The 16,405-nt window shown below is 56.2% G+C and overlaps 1 protein-coding gene across 7 annotated transcripts; it reads right to left on the minus strand.

Moving 5' to 3' along the window:
- Positions 1-10,993: 10,993 nt before the first annotated feature.
- Positions 10,994-16,369, minus strand: Zmynd15 (zinc finger MYND-type containing 15). 7 transcript variants are annotated; one of them, XM_055594051.1, is made up of 15 exons: positions 16,295-16,369; positions 16,066-16,184; positions 15,304-15,895; positions 14,478-14,712; positions 14,236-14,391; positions 13,905-14,065; positions 13,027-13,167; positions 12,705-12,785; positions 12,485-12,601; positions 12,309-12,397; positions 12,135-12,233; positions 11,891-12,041; positions 11,752-11,810; positions 11,463-11,623; positions 10,994-11,210 (listed from the first exon to the last, which is right to left on the minus strand). In XM_055594051.1, the coding sequence occupies exons 3-15, from the start codon at positions 15,863-15,865 to the stop codon at positions 11,039-11,041; spliced, it is 2,184 nt and encodes a 727-aa protein (XP_055450026.1). In that variant the 5' UTR covers positions 15,866-15,895; positions 16,066-16,184; positions 16,295-16,369; the 3' UTR covers positions 10,994-11,038. The 7 variants fall into 7 exon arrangements, with proteins under 7 accessions (XP_055450026.1, XP_055450028.1, XP_055450027.1 ...); XM_055594053.1 differs by having other exon boundaries at positions 16,066-16,137; positions 16,295-16,341; XM_055594052.1 differs by having other exon boundaries at positions 16,066-16,137; positions 16,262-16,318.
- Positions 16,370-16,405: the final 36 nt, after the last annotated feature.

Consider the following 16,405-nt stretch of genomic DNA (forward strand, 5'->3'; position numbering starts at 1 on the left):
CACACACACACCTGAATCACTCCCTTCCTCCCAGTTCTGGCGTCTGTGGAAGATGGGGCACAGAGACTGTAGGAGCCTGAGTGCTGGGTGACCTCAAGGAAGCACGTGTTTTCGGGACACAGGTGGACACAGGCATGAGCTCACAGAGACTGACAGAGAAAACGTGACAAAGCTCGTGCAGGGGACATCGCAGCGGGAGGCGGGTGTGAGCAGGCCTCTCCACCCAGGCAGCTGTGCTCGCCCAGCTCGTGCCGGGCATGGCAAACTCGGTTGTCCCCGGTGGAGTAACACCTCGGGAGGCCCTGCCCTGGGGTCTGGGGTCACACTCTGTAGATCTGGACGGCCCAGGAGTGTTATCACGCTCCTGGTGACTCACAGGAGCAGGCCACTGGCCGCACGGGCTCCCGAAGGGCCAGCAGCTGCTAGAACACCAGGCCACGCCCAGTCCCAAACTCTCTGTGAGGGACTCACACCCTTAATGTGGCTGGGGTGAGTGAGAAATGGGGGCGTGTGTCACGACCACGGCATAAGACTCCGAGTCCAGTGCCAACCTGTCCTGTCTGCTCCTGCAGTTCCGAGTCCAGGAAGAGACTGGCTCCGTCAGCCTCTGATAGATGAGGAAAATCCCAAGGGAGCAGGCACAGTGATTTAGATTTATTAATTATGATTACAGTATTTGTATTCCGCCTGCACGCATGCCTGCCCCCCAGCAGAGGGCACCAGATCTCGTTATAGAGGCTGTGAGCCACCATGTGGTGCTGGGAATCGAACTCAGGACTTTTAGAAGAGCAGCCAGTGCTCTTAACCGTTGAGCCATCTCTGCAGCCCATGCTTAGACTTTGTACATTTGGGCATCTGTTCACACTGCTGTCCTGGCCTGACAGACGCTTGTAATGTGCTTACAGGACGATGCTTTCCTGCAGGCCAGGCTCCTGCCTCAGCACTGTCCATAATTTACTCCTCTAGTTTTCGTAATCAACGGTCAGAGAGCGGACCCACCATCACCATCCTCATCATCATCGTTCACCAGTGAGAAAACTGGAAGTCCCTGGATTCAGAGTCATGCTGTCTGTGCCCCTGACCACAAACATCTGCCCGCTCTGCTCAGACAGAGGAAATCTGGAGGAGGAAGCCACTCGAGGAGGCAAGCACACTCAGGCTGGAGGGAACGAGCCGTCTGAGGGAAGAGCAGTCACGAACCAAGAGTTACTGACCTTTGAAGATACTGGGATAAGTATGGTTTCAGTCAAAAGAGGAAGAAAGGCTGAAGATGAGGTCAGAGAGATCAGCAGGCCCCGGGCTCACAGAGCACGCTGGGCCTCACTCGGGCTTTATGTAGGGAAGGCACAGGAGTTTTCTGAGTTATGTGTGTGCTGGTGTCAGGGACTGAGTCCAGCACCAGGGTCTGGCTATGTGACCCAGGCTGTCCTTGAGCTCCAGATTTTCTTGCTCAGCTTCCAAAGAGGATTGCTGGGGACAAGCCTCTTCTTACAGCTGAGAGCTGCAGCCGGAGGAAGAGCGGGTGGTGCTGGGAGAGAGACGGGGTGGGGGTGGTGTCCCAAAAGCCAGCAGCTCAGCAGAGGGGAGGCGAGATGGCAGAGACAGGAGCCCCGCCCCCGTGGTGTGCCCCTCCCAATCTGCCCGCGCTGTCCTAGCTCCTGAGACTCCAGGCCGTTCCTTTCAGGGGAGGCAGACTCCCCAGCATGAGGAGGCCACCCTGTGAGATGCCACCCAAAGTCATCTCCGGGCCCTCTCCAGGCCCTGCTGAGGAGTGGCTAGAAGCGCCACCCAACAAGGCCAGCTGACTGGGGACCTCTGCTCCCTCACCTCGGTCATCTCAGACAGAGCCTGCGAGGAGAGCACAGGAGCGAGGCCTTTTCTTTGCGTTTCTCTGCGAAGTGCATTTGTTGTTTGCTGAGTCCTCCTGTGACCAAGTGCTGTGGCCTGAGTGTCAGCCAGGAAAGTTATTTTCTTACAATCTCAGAGGCTGGAAATCCTCAATCAAGGATTTGGCAGGGTTAGCGTCCCCGGAGACCTCTTCACTGGACTGAAGATGGCTTTTTCCATGTGTTTCCACACAAATTTTCCTCAGGTCCATCTAGATGGCCTCGGGTTAGAGAAGGACCTCATTTTAACTCAGTCACTTTTGAGGCATTTATTTCCAAATACTTGCATTCTGGGGTCAGAACATCAATCTATAAAAAATTTCTGAGACACACGTCATCTCATGAGTGGATAGCTTTCTTAGAGCCTAGGGATAGATTAGAACAACATTAATGAACCATTTCTACAACTCCAGTGTTCTCAGTATTCTCTGAGGAGCAGGCGAAGGGTGAAGCTGACTTCCTGGCTTAAACTGGAGAAAGTATAGTATAGTATATTGTTTTCAGTTGTTTGCTTATATATTTGTGTGTGGAACAGAGGAAGCACCGAATGGCTATGCAAGGAGTGGATAAAGTCCTGAGTAAAATGTGCACTGTTGACGCAGGCACAGCCATGTTGAGGACCCCAGTACCTCAGACCCACGACAACAGCAAAGCCTTCCCCAGCAAGGATCAGAGCAGCGGCAAAGCCTTTCTGTGGTCCAAGTGTATGTGTTTACTAATGACCGATGAGTACGTGCGAAAGCTGCCCACTGCAGCCTGAGGATGCTCCCCTCCCGTGGCAGGCGATCCCGTCCTGAACCCCAACTGTGAACTGTAAGCCCCTGCTTCTTGTTTGCTGTGGCTCAGCCCTAGCACACACCTTTAATCCAAGAGCTTCCTGTAACAGGATTTAACAAAGTTAACGCTGGGTCAAGAGTCGGAGCGGGAAACCAGCTGACAGGGATTAAAGAGCAGGAGGGACTTTGAGTTGAGGGCTATTTAAGATGTAGAAGGAGCTGTTAGCTCTCTAGTTCTCTGGCTTTGGGGCTTTGAGCTAGAAAGCCTTTGGCCTTGGGTTTTTGGCCTTTTTCTCCTGGTCTGTCAGCTGAGCTAGTGAGCCTTTTGGGTTTCTCCATCAGGACCTGAGCTGAGAAGGAAGGTCAGCTGGGCGCCTTCTCTGCTCCTCTGAGCTAGCAGCTTTTCACCCCAACATCTGGCTCCCATTCTTTATTGGTAAAATAGAACGGTTGGGATTTTTGTTTTTTTAAAAGAACACCCTAGAGAGAGTCCCCCGCCCCCGGGAAGGGTTAGCACCCTCCTCTTTGTGTGGTCTGAAACCCCAGCTCTCCTCAGCGTGTCTTAAACGAGGCATCGGTGACCAGCCACGCAGACTCCGAGACACTTGTGCTGAGCTTTCTTACTTTATACCTGGAGAGACTGAAGGAGACAGCCAAGGTCACCGCTGCCCCTCAGCTACCTCACCATGAAGAGAGCAGGGCAAAGGCACAGGACAGAAGACCAGCATTAGGGGTCAGGGTCGGATGACCTGGGCTCGAATCCAGGCTGCGGCTGGCTGGTGTCATGACAACGATGACCGGCTGTGGGGTGGTCCTTGCTGGGGTGCCTTGGAGGGTGGCAGAGGTCTTAGCAGAGCACACTGAGAGGCCTTTAGCTCCCTGGGCTGAAGGGAATGTGGTCCCCGGCTCTCTCTTTGACCAGGAGGTGAACATTTCCACGGGCGCCCCTGCCGGTACAGCTCAGACTTGAGAAGCGTTTCTCCAGAGCCCAGTTATCCATTTGTCCACCTTTCTAGAGCCCAGCATAGGACTGCTCAGCTCCAAACCAGAATCCTCTGACATCCTAAGCCATGGCTCACCTGTCAGCAACCAACTGAACGATTAAGCAAAAGTCAGTGAGGAAACAGAAATTCAGTGCTTTCAACCAACGGGGTGTGGTCAGTGTTGATGGGTGAACAGGAGAACTCATGCTCTTTTCAAGCAGCCTTGGAATGTGTAGGACGCAGTGTGCGTCTGCGCCAGCAAGCAAATCCGGAAAACTGAGAAGAGCGAGGGGAGACGGGCTCAGAGGCCGAGAGCCCTGTCGCTCCTGCCTGGACCCGGGCTTGGCTCCTAGCGCCTACGTAACGGCTCACAGGAGACCCAGGAGTTTCAGGAGACCCAGCCCTCTCTCCTGACCTCTGTGGGAACAGACACGGTGAGGTCACACAGACCCTGATTACAGTGCGCTCAGAGCAAGCACTGACCCCAGAGAGCCAAGCAGCTGTGCCTGCTCTCAGGGTAACTTGTGTCCCTAGGAGGCCCGTCCTTTCGTTCCTGAAGGGAAATGGAGGAGTGGATCTGGGGAGGAGATGCGGTAGGGAAACTGTGGTCAGGATCTGATGCATGTAAAAAAAACTAAAACTAAAACCCCTCCAAACCAGGAAACTGAAGCTGCGTCCTCAGACTCCTTGACTGAGCTCCCCAGGGCAGCTGACTGCTAGCAGCCTCAGCTTGAAGGCCCTCAGCTCACCTGTTTGGCCTCAGAGAGAAAGCAAAGGCTCTGAAAGCTGCCAGCCATCCCTGGCCACTCCTGTGGGGTCCTTGGACTTGCTGTGTGCCCCCGGAAGTGAGGTGCCCTTTGGCTCGGCCATGGTTGTTTCCACTGGCTCCTCAGCTTTCTGCCCATGGTTCCTGCAGTGTTCATCCTCAGGCCGGAGGTGGAGAGGATGGACACCCCACACCTTTACCTGGTACCCATAAACTTTTCCTCCTTCATCAGAAACTCCACGCAGAGCAGGGAAATCAGTTCCTCGCTCACCAGGCAGGTCCAGACTGCCTTGGCTCCAACTGAGCCCCTTTCTGCTTCCTCCTTCGCTTCTGTTGAGAAAATCTAGGAATCCTCCCCATGTCCCGACTGGAACTGGTTACAGTGCTCTTCGGCTAGCATGCCGTCATCCACCGAAAGAGGACTCTGAAAACAGGCTGGATGTACACAGAACGCTGCACATTCCCGGCCTCGAGGCCGAGAGAAGCTCCGCAGATAGAACGCTGTGGCCAAGCCGGATAACCCGAGCTTGTCTCTGACCTCCACGTGTCCACAGGGTGCAAGCGTGTGCCCCACACAGCTTAATTAATTAATTACTAATTAATATGATAAAATTACAAACGAGTTAGAATTACACAAAGCTTGATTCGAATCGTGTTGAAGGCAAACCCAACCCTACAAGCTGATTCAAACCGTCTGTAACTACAACTACAGCGATTTTGCCTGAGCACTGGAATTGAGGGGCATTTACATTTTCATTGAGAGTGGTTAGTGGCCTCGGGGTGTATTTGGATAATGGCCTGTGTAGGGCGTGGTGGACAGTTTTTGTATGTCTCAAAACAGCATTATACTGGATAAATAGTTGTAATTACATTTCACTTAAAACAAGTTTAAAAGTCGTGGTAGCTCATGCATGTAATCCTAGCTCTTGGGAGGCCGAGGCAGGACAATTACTGAGAGTTTGAGGCCAGCCTCAGCTACATAGTAAATTCCATGCTAGCCTGAGCTAAAAAGTAAGATCCTGTTTCAAAACAGTGAAAATCGGATGTGGTGGTGCATGCGTGTGATTCTAGCACTCAAAAAGCTAAGGAGGGCTGAGAATTTAAAGTCAGCCTGGCCTGTACGGCAAATTCTACACTATGGGCTGGAGAAACCGCCCCATCTCATAAACAAGCAAGCAAATAAACAAACAAACACATAAATGAGCAAGGTCTGGGCCTGTATGCTTTTTTTTAAGCCAAGTTTTTTTTTTTTATTTTTATTAATTAAAGTTTATTCAATTTGTATCCCCCCTGTACCTCCCTCCCACCTCTCCTCCCAATCCCACCCTCCCTCTTCCCCACCCGTCTCCCTCTCCCAGTCCACTGATAGGGGAGGTCCTCCTCCCTTTCCCTCTGATCCTAGTCTATCAGGTCCCATCAAGACTGGCTGCACTGTCTTCTTCTGTGGCCTGGTAGGGATGCTCCCCCCTTGGGAGATGTGATCAAAGAGCAGGCCAATCATTGGCCTGTATGCTTTTAATCCCAGCCCTAGGCAGACAGAAGCAGGTGGATTTCTTTGAGTTCAAGGCCAGTCTGGTCTGCATAGGGAGTTCCAGGACAGCCTCAGCTAATAACAGAGATAGCCTGTCTCAAAAACACCAAAAATCCGGGTGGTGGTGGTGCACACTTGTAATCCCAGCACTCTGGGAGTCAAGAGGCAGGTGGATCTGTGTGAGTCGGAAGCCAGTTTGGTCTACAAATGGAGTCCAAGACAGCCAAGGCCACACAGGGAAAAACAAAACAAAACAAACAAAAGTCACGTTTTCCTGGCAGTTGTATCTGTATTTCTGTAGGAAGACAGGCCGTGACAGATGGTGAACAAGGCAGAGCCATTGGAAGGACGAACAAGGCAGAGAAAGTCCGAGTCCGAGGAGGCTCCCACACACCCTTCCTCCAGGCAGCTCTGTGGAATGTGAGCTTGCTGCCAAGAGCAGGGCTGCCTTTCCACTCAGCTTGCTGGCCTGAGCACTGCCCGATGCCCTTCCTGTTTCTGGCCTCTCTTGATTTTCTGGTTTTCCTGCTGCTCCCTTCCTTGGCTTCCCTACAGCCTTCCCGGCTCCTCTTCCTCCCAATGCCCTTACATTTTGCCTTCCATGTCAATTCTGCTTTTTTGCCTTTTTTTTTTTTTCCCACTGTTGGGGATCCTATACTGAGAATTTTAGTTTCTTAAAAAACCCAGGTATGTGAACGCTTTGTTTTGACCCCAGGTCTGGGATGTGGGGCTGCTTCACAGCAGCTGACTGCGATTTGCCTTGTGCTCTAGCAGGCAGTGGTTTAGCCAGCTGCGCAGTTTCTGCAAGCGTGTGATGCCTGGAATTCTGGTGACTTTTCGGAAGGGATCACACGAGCGTCCCAAGGGCCAGGGGTGCTCAGGAGAGAGGGTGCTGCTCCCGCTGCGCTGCTGTCCCTGCAGCTGGCTGTGGCAGTTTGGCCAGTAGTTGTGCCCAGAGACAAGAAGAAACTGACTATCTTGATGGCGAAGGTCAAGCTTGCCCCACGGAACCTGAAGCCCCTGACCAGCAGGAAGCAGTCTAAAGCCTGCACCTCCTTTCCTCTCCAACCTTCTTTCTTTGCTGCCTACTGTTGGGGGGTTGGAAGGGACTGGGGTGGAGAAGGGTGTAGATATAGGAACCTAATAAAGTAGCTAAAAGAACTGCCTTCAGGACCCAGTCCGGATCCTTGGCCTGCGAGGCGGCTTCCGGTCCACTCCTCAGGCCGGCTGGGTGCTCTCATCTGTTCACATCACATGGGTTGATCTTGGGCATCTTTAGTCATAATCTCCCCAGAATGTCCCACGAGCACCCCCGGTCCCAGCAGGAGCTGTCTTTCCCCTTCACCCTTCCTAGCCACCAGTGTTCCGCGCCCTCACGTGTGCGGATCCCAGCAGGTGGCGCCCTGCTATCCAGCCTCCATTCTCAGGCCTCTCCAGCGCTGGTCACTCTCCATCATTCCCACCGCCTCTCCGGCCCAAGGCTCTACTTGTTGGTCTCTGCTTGTTTTCTGGTCTTATACAGTCTCCAGTATCCCTGGCTGGCCTTGCTATGTAGAAGAGGGTGGCCTTGAACTTCTGGTCCTCCTGCCTGCTCTCCTGGCGCTTCTCTCAAGGGCTAGGTTTATAGCTATGTACCACCGGGCATGGTTTTACTGGTGCTGGGGAACTAGATCTTTGCACACGCTAAGCAAACATTCTACCAATTGCTCTTCATCTCCAGGGTCTCCCCTCCAGAACAGGAACGTCGTTCTAAAGTTCCCGCAGTAATTGCCGAGTGCCTGGGATGGCCTAGGCAACGTGCCAGCGCACTGTTATAAACAAGATGGTCTCCTCTGGGCCAGGGAGAAGGCTCAGCAGGTACGGGTGCTTGCCACCAAGCCTGTTAGCTCCCTGACGGTTGGGGAGAGAACCAGCTGTGCAAGTTTTCCTGCTTTTTACATGTGTCCTGTGAGGTACTCAGACCCACACACACAGGTATTAAAATGTAGTTTTCAAATTCGGTCTCCTTTTATGTGGGTGATATTTTTTACTAGTTCTAGTAAGTTTTAGCATGCATATGATAAATAGTAAATGGGAAAATGAATGAAAGGATAAAAACATGATAAATGCTTAAAGAAAAGAGTCACGTGATAAAGAGTTGTGTTGGGTTAGGCAGCCTGGCTCCAGGTCTGCCAACATCGCCTCCCAAGTGTGAGCCGCCCGCTGAGATGTGTTTGGAGACCTCCTATGGATTTCTGAAATATTGTAAACCCACATTTTCAAAATCCGACCCTAGAAAATGCCAGCGCACTTTTCCTGCAAAAGGCCAGCCAGCATTTCAGCTTCTGTAGTCCAGGCCCCTTATTGGAAATCACATGAAACTTTCCATCGACGGCACAATGAAAGGGAGAAAGGATTTGCTGTCCGGGGCTTACAGGCTTGCAGGTTTCGAAGATCTGTGGCGCCACGTGAGTTTTGGGCCTGAAATGAGGCGGATCATCCTGGCCATGAGGGCCTGTGGAGTCCAGCAGCTGACCCCAAAGCAACGGGGAAGAGGGGAGAGAAGGAGACAGAGAGGGGCCTGGGCAACACGTGTCCCCCCCCCCACGACATGCCCCGGACCTGCTTTCTCCACTAAAGCTCCCACTGCCACCACAGCTGAATGACAAGAATCCTTCAGGGAATCAGAAGACTGGGTCAGCCTCTCACACCAGCTCACTCCCGATGCCACACACCCAGACCACAGCAAGGCGGGCGTCAAGGTCTGCGTTTGCATCCTAGACGGCTAACACCCAAGACGACGCTTAAGACTGTTCCAGCGCACACTTGTGACACCGCCCTCAAGTTCACGAAATTTCACGTTATGGATTACTCATTTCCTGGTCTTCTTTTTTCTTTTCCTTCCTTCTCTCTTGAGCAGTCCCAGATCCGGCTTTGAACTCAAGGTCCCCGGGCTGCTCCTCAGCTTATGTTACATCATAAGGGGAAGCGAATCCATAAAAGAGAAGTTTGCTCATGACGCTTTGTCTTGCTTTCCGAGACAGCGTTTCTCTGTGTAGCCCCGGCTGTCCTGAACTGGCTCTATAGACCAGGCTGGCCTTGAACTCAGAGATCACCTGCCTCCGCCTCCTGAGGGCTGGGACTAAGGCGTGCTCCTCGGCCTAGCTGTGAAACATTTTTATTACAAAAGGACTGTCTGTTCATGAGAGAAAAGTGAACAAGTCAACAGAAGGGAAAGACTAAGGACATGGTGAGCACTCCCGTGAGCACTGAGACACTGTTTCCCTCAGTCCACCAGGAAATGAGGCTCCTTCTCTCTGGGTACAGAGGCTCAAAGCAGAAGCACAGCGAAGAAGCGGGAGCAGAAAGCGTGGGTGCATGGCGTAAGGAGATAAACAGGGTAATAGTTGGCAGCTCCGTGCTGCAGCAGACCTTGTAAACAGGTCATTAGATCCAGATGACTGACAGCGTGTTCTCATCCTGGCCAGCCTCCTCCAGCTCAGCTTGTGGCTGCTAGCTCCTCTGTCCCCTGGAGCCAGGCAGCTCTAAATAACCTTGTGTGTTCTGTCATTATGGAATTTCCCATCTTCTTGCTCAATCACTATTTCACTTCCTTAGGAGGGAGGCGGTTCCTGATTCACACTAGCCAGCTAGACAGACACTTTCCCCAAGCCCTGAAAATACCTTTTCTTTCCCCTTATTTTCCCCTTTGTTATTCCTAGCCTACCCTTTAGCTACACAGGGACAAAGGGTGGCCGCTACATCTGGATCTAATGACCTGTTTACAGGAGTTAAATACAGGAATGGAGGACAAAAACCACCCTGGGGGAGTAATCAGGCAGAATGAGGAACATTCCCGGGGACAGGCTGATTCAGGCTCTCACTGGCAAGTCCACAGGAGGCAGAGAGGCCTGCTCCGGAATACCGGACCAGACACGGCGGCCTGTGCGTCTCAGCCCCCTCCTTCTAACAGTGCTTAAAATTACGTGTATTCGTTGTTTTTCACGTATGTTCTGCCTGTATACACGTGTACACCCCATGCCTGGGAGGTCGGAAGAGCGTATCAAATCCCCTTGGAGTTACAGAGGGTTCCGGGCCGCCGCGTGGGTGCTGGGAATGGAACCTGGGTCCTCTGCAAGAGCAGCAAATTCCCTCAACCCCTGAGCCAACTCTCTAGCCCCTCCCCCACCGTTCTTTTCTAGTTCAGGCTGGCCTAGAGTTTGTGGGTATCCCCCTGCCTCAGCCTTCCAGATGTTGGGATCACAGCACCTGCTGCCATACCCAGCTCTCGTTATTTCTAGATCAGAGCAAACCAACCCTAAAGGTAGATTTGAGAAAGCAGAAGGAATTTTAATGTGAACAGGATGTTACCGGGGTTGCCCGAGATGGTTCTCAGCTAAAGGTGTTTGCCCCAAGCCTGACTCCTCAGTTCTTTTCCTAGGAAAACCACCTCATGGCTCTTTCTTTCTTTTTCCTTTTTTTTTTTTTTTTTTTTTTTTTTTACACATTGTAGCACAGGTTGTCTTCTTGAACTGCAGGGAATCCTCCTGTCTCAGAGTGCTGGGGTTGCAGGAGTCAGCCACCACCTCTGGCTTGGGAAGTTCTTGAGCAGATGTGCAAGGAGCTCTGGGTGTGCAAGTATCTGGAGACGGCTTGTGGGCCAGGCTGGGTCGGCGGGACCCTGCTGTACCCACCCGCTGGTCCCCGCGGTCCTAACAGTCCCCATTCCCACCTAGCAAAGCTCACTCCAAGCTGCTCTCGGGGCTGTAGGAAAGCAGTCCCTGGGGTGCTGGCAGGAGGTCTGCGGTCTGGGTGCGGGGTGGGGGAGGCAGGCTGTGCTCCCAGGCCCGCTGAGGGAGGCCGCCTTCTGCTGTTTGGGCTGTCGCTGTCCAGCGGGAGACTGGGGTGCCACGCCAGGGGGAGAGGATGCTGGGATTACCCAGGAAGGCTGGGCACCCCCTCTCTGCTGGCGTCGACGGAAAGGGAGAAAGTCACCGCGAGTCAAGCCGTATCTCTTCCTCACAATGACCAGAGATCAGCTGAAGGCAAGGGGTCAAGAACTGGCTCAGAGGTTTCAAACACAGAACTTTATTGAACCTTTCGTGCCCGCTCTGCGCTCATCTGCGCCTGCGCGGCCCGCGCGCGGCCTTCTTCTCCCCGCGGCGCCTGCGCGCCGGGACCGGGGGAGCCGCCGGGGTGGGGGGCCTGGGCGCGGGGCCGGGCGCCGAGCGCAGCGCGCCGCCCTGGGGAGGCTTGTAAACCAAATGGAAGACGAAGGCGTTGCAGTACCTGCAGCAGTGAGGGCGCGGTCAGGGCCAGGGCGCGGGTCCAGCCAGCTCGGGGCCCTCAAAAGCAACGGGGTGGCTGTGTGCACGTGTGGGGTGGGACCCGCCACCGCGCCCGACGCCCAGGACGCTCGATGCCCAGGATGGGAGAGGGCGGGGAGAGACGTGAGCCGGGTCTGGAAGGTGGTCCTGAGGGGTGTCCAGAGCGCGGGGCGGGGATAGAGGGCCTTCGGGACCGGCGGCCGCCGCCCCTTACCACGGCATGCAGTTGTCGGCTGCTCGGAGGCGGAACGGGGAGCGGAAGGGGTTGGGCTGCGGCGCGCTGGTACCCCCGCCTGTGGCCACCGCCATGGTCTGGTCGTCCATCACGCAGCCGTACTCGCTGCTCTCGGTGAAGAAGGCCGGCACTCGGAGTGACTGGGGTTTGGGTGGGTCCTCAGGTTCCGCCCTCGCGCATCCCCGGCCACACCCTCCCGGCCAAAGAGGGGACCAGGATGCTCCAGGGCCACGGGGCAGGGAGGAGCGGGGTAGGCCAGGTTATCCACCTGCAGTCTGGGAAGAGAGCTCAGCCACGTGTCCTTGAGACCAAAGCCAGAGTTAAATCCTGCCGAGAGAGCAGGACGCTGGCGCCCACGGGCTCTTTCACTTTCCCCCAACTCCTGTCCTTGGGCCCCTGGCTCTTACCGATAACCAGGTCCGGCTTGGGTCCCTGGAGCAGGTGATAGGGCCTGGTGGACACCCGGATTTGCAGATCCCTTCGGCCTCCCTTCTCCTTCGTTCCAGAGCTCAGCCGCGAGACTCCAGAAGCGGGGCGCACAGAGGCGTCAGGGCCGTCCTGGGGTGGGGGTGGGGGGCCCGGTGAAGGAAGGCGGAGGGGAAGCGGAGGCTCCCGGAGGCGGGCTCAGGAGCAGGCCCTCTGCGCTCTTACCCTCTGCATGGTAAAATGCTGCTGGTCGCTCTCAGGTGGCAGACTGTCACCCACAAACTGCAGCTCCAGGGCCACGTGCGGGAGAAGGACCAAGAGCTCCTTAGGGACAGAGACAGAGTCAGCTCCCACATCCGTCTTTTCAGGGTACACGCTCGGGGTGAGCGGAGGACTTACCCAGAACACCATGACGAGGTCAAATTCCTTCCCAGCCTCCACCACATGGATCTTCAATGACTGCTTGTTCTGGATGTTGAGTTCAGGGACTGGGGAGAGGTCAGCTGTTAAGGACTCCAGGTCCCCTGCCGACTCGCCCCCCGCCCCGCACCCTCTCCTCCAGGCTGCTTCCTTACAGGACTGGGGCACGAGGTGGGTGATGACGTAATACACAGTGAGCGGGTAGGTGAGCAGCACCGCCATGGGCGAGTCCAGGCCGAGGCCGCGCCAGGCGTAGTAGTCTCTCCACGAGCCTGGGGAGAGCGGCTGCATGGGGGACCTTGACCCTGGTGTCCGTGTGCCACGCCCTCCAGATTATCTGTCCCAGCTCCTGGTCCCAGGACCCCTCCAGCTCACCAAAGAGGCTCCGGGGAGGCTCCAGGGGCACTGGAGGCATCAGGGCAGGCCCGTCCCCCTGGAGAAGCTGGTAAGGGTCTCCTGCGGGGATGAGGAAAAGCAGGGGCCTGTGAACCCCTGGGGCAAGCCCCGAAGCTGCAGCAGTTCTAGGGACAGGGTTGGTGGACGCATCAGGCAGAAGGGCCTCCGCTGCGGTCTGCAAGGCAGGAAGCAGCCCTGATGTGTTAGGACAGGGTTGGTGTGCCTATGGTGCAGTCACGTGGGACCAGCCGTAACCTTCCCTCCAGGCTTGACACTGTCCTCAGCAAGAGGCCTCACTTACCGTTGAGGGCTGGTGCGCTGCTCCAGGGGCTCCTAGGGGTGCCAGGCCCTGGAATCAGCATGCTGAGCTGGGTCCAGTAGCCACGCGTGAGGCCCCTCGAGGCCAGAAAAGCCTCCTTGTTGAAGGTTTCACTGGTCACCTCTGCAGGAGGAGAAGGGGGTAAGGGTTGAGGGCATGGTGGCTAAGGCCAGGACTTCACCACCACCTGCTAACCCCGAGGGCCCCGGCTTTGGGCCTGGTTCTACCTAGGGAGGGGATTTTCATTTCTGAGTGTCTGCCATGTTTCAGGCACAGAGCTCACATTAATCTTGAAGTGGTTTATATTATTCCCCTTTTGCAGATGAGGAAGCTTGGGTTTGAAGAGGGGACTCTTTGTTTTGAGACAGGGTCTCATTGCTGCACAGGCTGGCTTTGAGCTACTTGGCAGAGAATGGGTCTGAACACCTGGTCCTCCTTGTCTCCATCTTCAGGTGCTGGGACACAGGTGTGCCTCCGCCAGGGCCAGCTCTTGTTTTGTCTTGTTCTTGAGACAAGGTCTCACGTAGCACAGGGCGGCCTGGAACTCAGGATCTTCCTGCCTCGGCCTGCCCGATGCTGAGTGTGCTACCATGCCTGGCTTAGGTGATATGTGACTGGAGAGTGGAAGGGGTGGGCAGCAAGCACTGACTCGATGCTCTCAAATCCCTAATCTCTCCCAGGGGCCCGGCCATTCACTCTTCTCTTCAGATACTCTCCCTCGAATCCCTAATCCCAAACACACAGCCCCCAACTCCTATTCCAGGGATGGAAACTTCACCCAAACACTTATCCTTCAAGCCGGGAAACCGTCTTCCCGGTCCCAGGGTCCCCTCCCAGCCACCTCGACCCTCCTGCGGTACCTGCCGTGTAGGTGAAAGGCAAGCTTGCCAGTTCTCCCGCCCGCTCCATGAAAGCTGCAAGCCTCGGGCACCAGAATCGGTGGCTCACGTCATCCGGGCATCGGCGCCAGTCAGCCTGGAGACAGGCCTCTCCACAGTACAGGACAGCACCACACTGGGGGCTGGGCGACATGAGGGCCCGGGGAACCCGGCATTAGTGCTCACAGGTCCTGCGGGCTCTAACTAACCGCCCCCTCCGTCTGCTGGGAGCCCTCCCGGCCCAGCTTGCTTTTCTGCCTGGCGTGGCCAACTGCTGAGGCCTTCTTCAGACTCGGGCCCCGTGGGTGCTCACCAGGGCGTCAGCTTCACTTCAAAGCTGTGCTTGTGGCAAACATGGCAAGTTCTAGCCCGAAGGGAGGCAAAAGTGAAGCCCGGCCGGGGACCCCACGTCCGCATCGGGGTCTTCGCTAACTTCACGCCCAGCCTTGGGACCAGGCTCTCCAGCTCTCTGTGTGGGGTGGAAGGTGGCATCAGGCTGAAACGGCTCGGGAGCCTGGACCCCATGCCTTCCCTCGCCGATAGCAGATGCGGTACCGGTGCAGATGGACGTCTCCTACAGTGAGCTGCCGGGGCTTTCGGGGGTCCCCGGAGCCCATAGGGCAGGCCATGCTATGACACAGGAGCGCGTAGGCCCGAGGGGCCAGGCTCTCCATCCCGGGGCCCTGGGCCACACCCCCCCGGGCTCCGTCCACCAGCAGGTCAATGCCCAAGATGGTGCCGTGTTCATCTGTCACCAGCAAAAGGCAGGAGAGGTGCAGGGGGGCGGCCTCTGCGGAAGGAGGGAAGGTTGAGGGAGAGAGCAGGGGGCAAGGCAGACAGTCACCTACACCGAATCCAGACGCCTTGAGGGGGCAGACAAGTGACCTCAGTGAGTAGAAGGGGCTGGGCAAGGCAGCTGCTAAGCAGGATGTAAGCAATGCAGGAGCCGTATCAAAATCTGGGTTTCTCTTTGTGCGGACACTTCTGCTGCACAGGTATGGGAATGTCCCCCGAGTGTATGCATGGGTCACACGCATGCACGCCTGCAGAGGCAGGAGGAGGGCGCTGGATCCCCTTGGAAATGGAGTTAGTGTCTTGTGGGTGCTGGGAATTGAACCTGGAGCCTCTGGTCAGTGCCCTTAGCTTCCGAGCCCTCTCTCCAGCCCTAGAGTCTGCTCGTCTTGAGAGACGCGAGGTTTCTGGACTCATTCCTTACAGTGCTTAGATGGTGGTTCAAAGTAAAAGGCAAAAACGTTCTGTGGCAGGTGGAAACAACCTGCAGGAGGACCACCAGTCTGTGACTCCTGCTTGGGCTTTGAGGGACGGACGGGAGACGTCCAGAAAGGCGTCTGGGCAGAGCAGGGCCATGCTGGACTCTCACCGCTCTTCCGGCCTTTCCTTTTCTTGGGCGCCCTCTCATCCTCTCCTCGGTCCTCTCTGCAGCTGTCATCACAGCCGGCCTCCTGCTGAGCCACCTCGGACTCGGCAGGCGCCTTTGCTTCTTGGGGGGATTCCTTGCTTGGAGGGGCTGGCTCCCCACCCTCCTGTGGTTCCCCCTTCTCTGTGCCAGGGCTCTCCTCTCCGTGCTCCTCCTCCTCCCCTTCTTCCCCATCCTCCAGGCTGACAAAGCTGACGTAAGGGCTCAGGTCCCTCAGGTGGAGCGGAGGCTCGTCTCCCAGGAGCCGGGAAGCCCCGAGGCCGGGCCCTGGGCCTTGCTCTGCACCTTGCCCGAGGCTGATGCCCACGCTACGGTTTGGCAAGACGTGGAGCACCCAGAGGGCAGGGTCCTGAGGCAGCCTCCTTATCTGAGCCTCCAGTTGACGCCATCGGCCCTCAAGGCTGGTCCCCAGCGTCCCCCTCTCTGCCACGAACTTGCGGAACCAGCCGAAGAGAAGAGCAGCGAAATCAAGGAATTCGTCTCTGTATCCGGACACAAACTCCATGTCTTCAGATACACGGGGCCTAGACCCAGACTGAGCAGAAAGGCGATGGCGTTGAGGACCAGGGTAGTGGTGAGGGCTTGGGCCGGCCACGAACTCAGAGAGCCGCCTGCCTCTGCCTCCCAGAGTGCTGGGATTACAGGCGTGCACCACCACGCCCGGCCGGATATTTAGGGTTAAAATACTCAGGGATGAAGTCGTACCTGGGGCACAAACTCAGTGACTCAAAGCCTGGCGTGAGCTTGGAATCGAGGGAAGCCGCGGTCAGGCTAAGCCTAGGGGAAAGGCTTGCTGAGGAGGAAACCTGGGCCCGTTTGTTGGTCTGTGAGAAGTACAAGCGAGGCAGCTCGGGTGGGCGCCCAGCACACCCGCCCCTCTGGCCGCTCCTCCCTCCGGTACCTGCAGCCGCCACCACTTTTCGAAGGTAAATACCTCGCGCCGGAGGCCCGCGGTGACGTCGGGGCCGCCCGAGCGCGCGCGCCCCCACGGCCCGGAGCTCGGCCTGACCGCTCACCCTCGGCCATGCCTCCGGCCCCCTCTGCA

Source organism: Psammomys obesus, unplaced genomic scaffold, assembly GCF_907164565.1.
Source record: "Psammomys obesus unplaced genomic scaffold, mPsaObe1.curated_primary_1811, whole genome shotgun sequence".
Lineage (NCBI taxonomy): Eukaryota > Metazoa > Chordata > Mammalia > Rodentia > Muridae > Psammomys > Psammomys obesus.

Bases quoted from the DNA above. Each gene is read 5' to 3' on its own strand.
- Zmynd15 (XM_055594051.1), bottom strand. From the start codon at position 15,865: ATGGAGTTTGTGTCCGGATACAGAGACGAATTCCTTGATTTCGCTGCT. The intron at 14,392-14,477 runs GTACCGCATCTG...CACCCCACACAG, and splicing joins GGAGACGTCCATCTGCACCG to AGAGCTGGAGAGCCTGGTCC. The intron at 12,786-13,026 runs GTAAGTGAGGCC...TCATCCCCGCAG, and splicing joins CAGCGCACCAGCCCTCAACG to GAGACCCTTACCAGCTTCTC.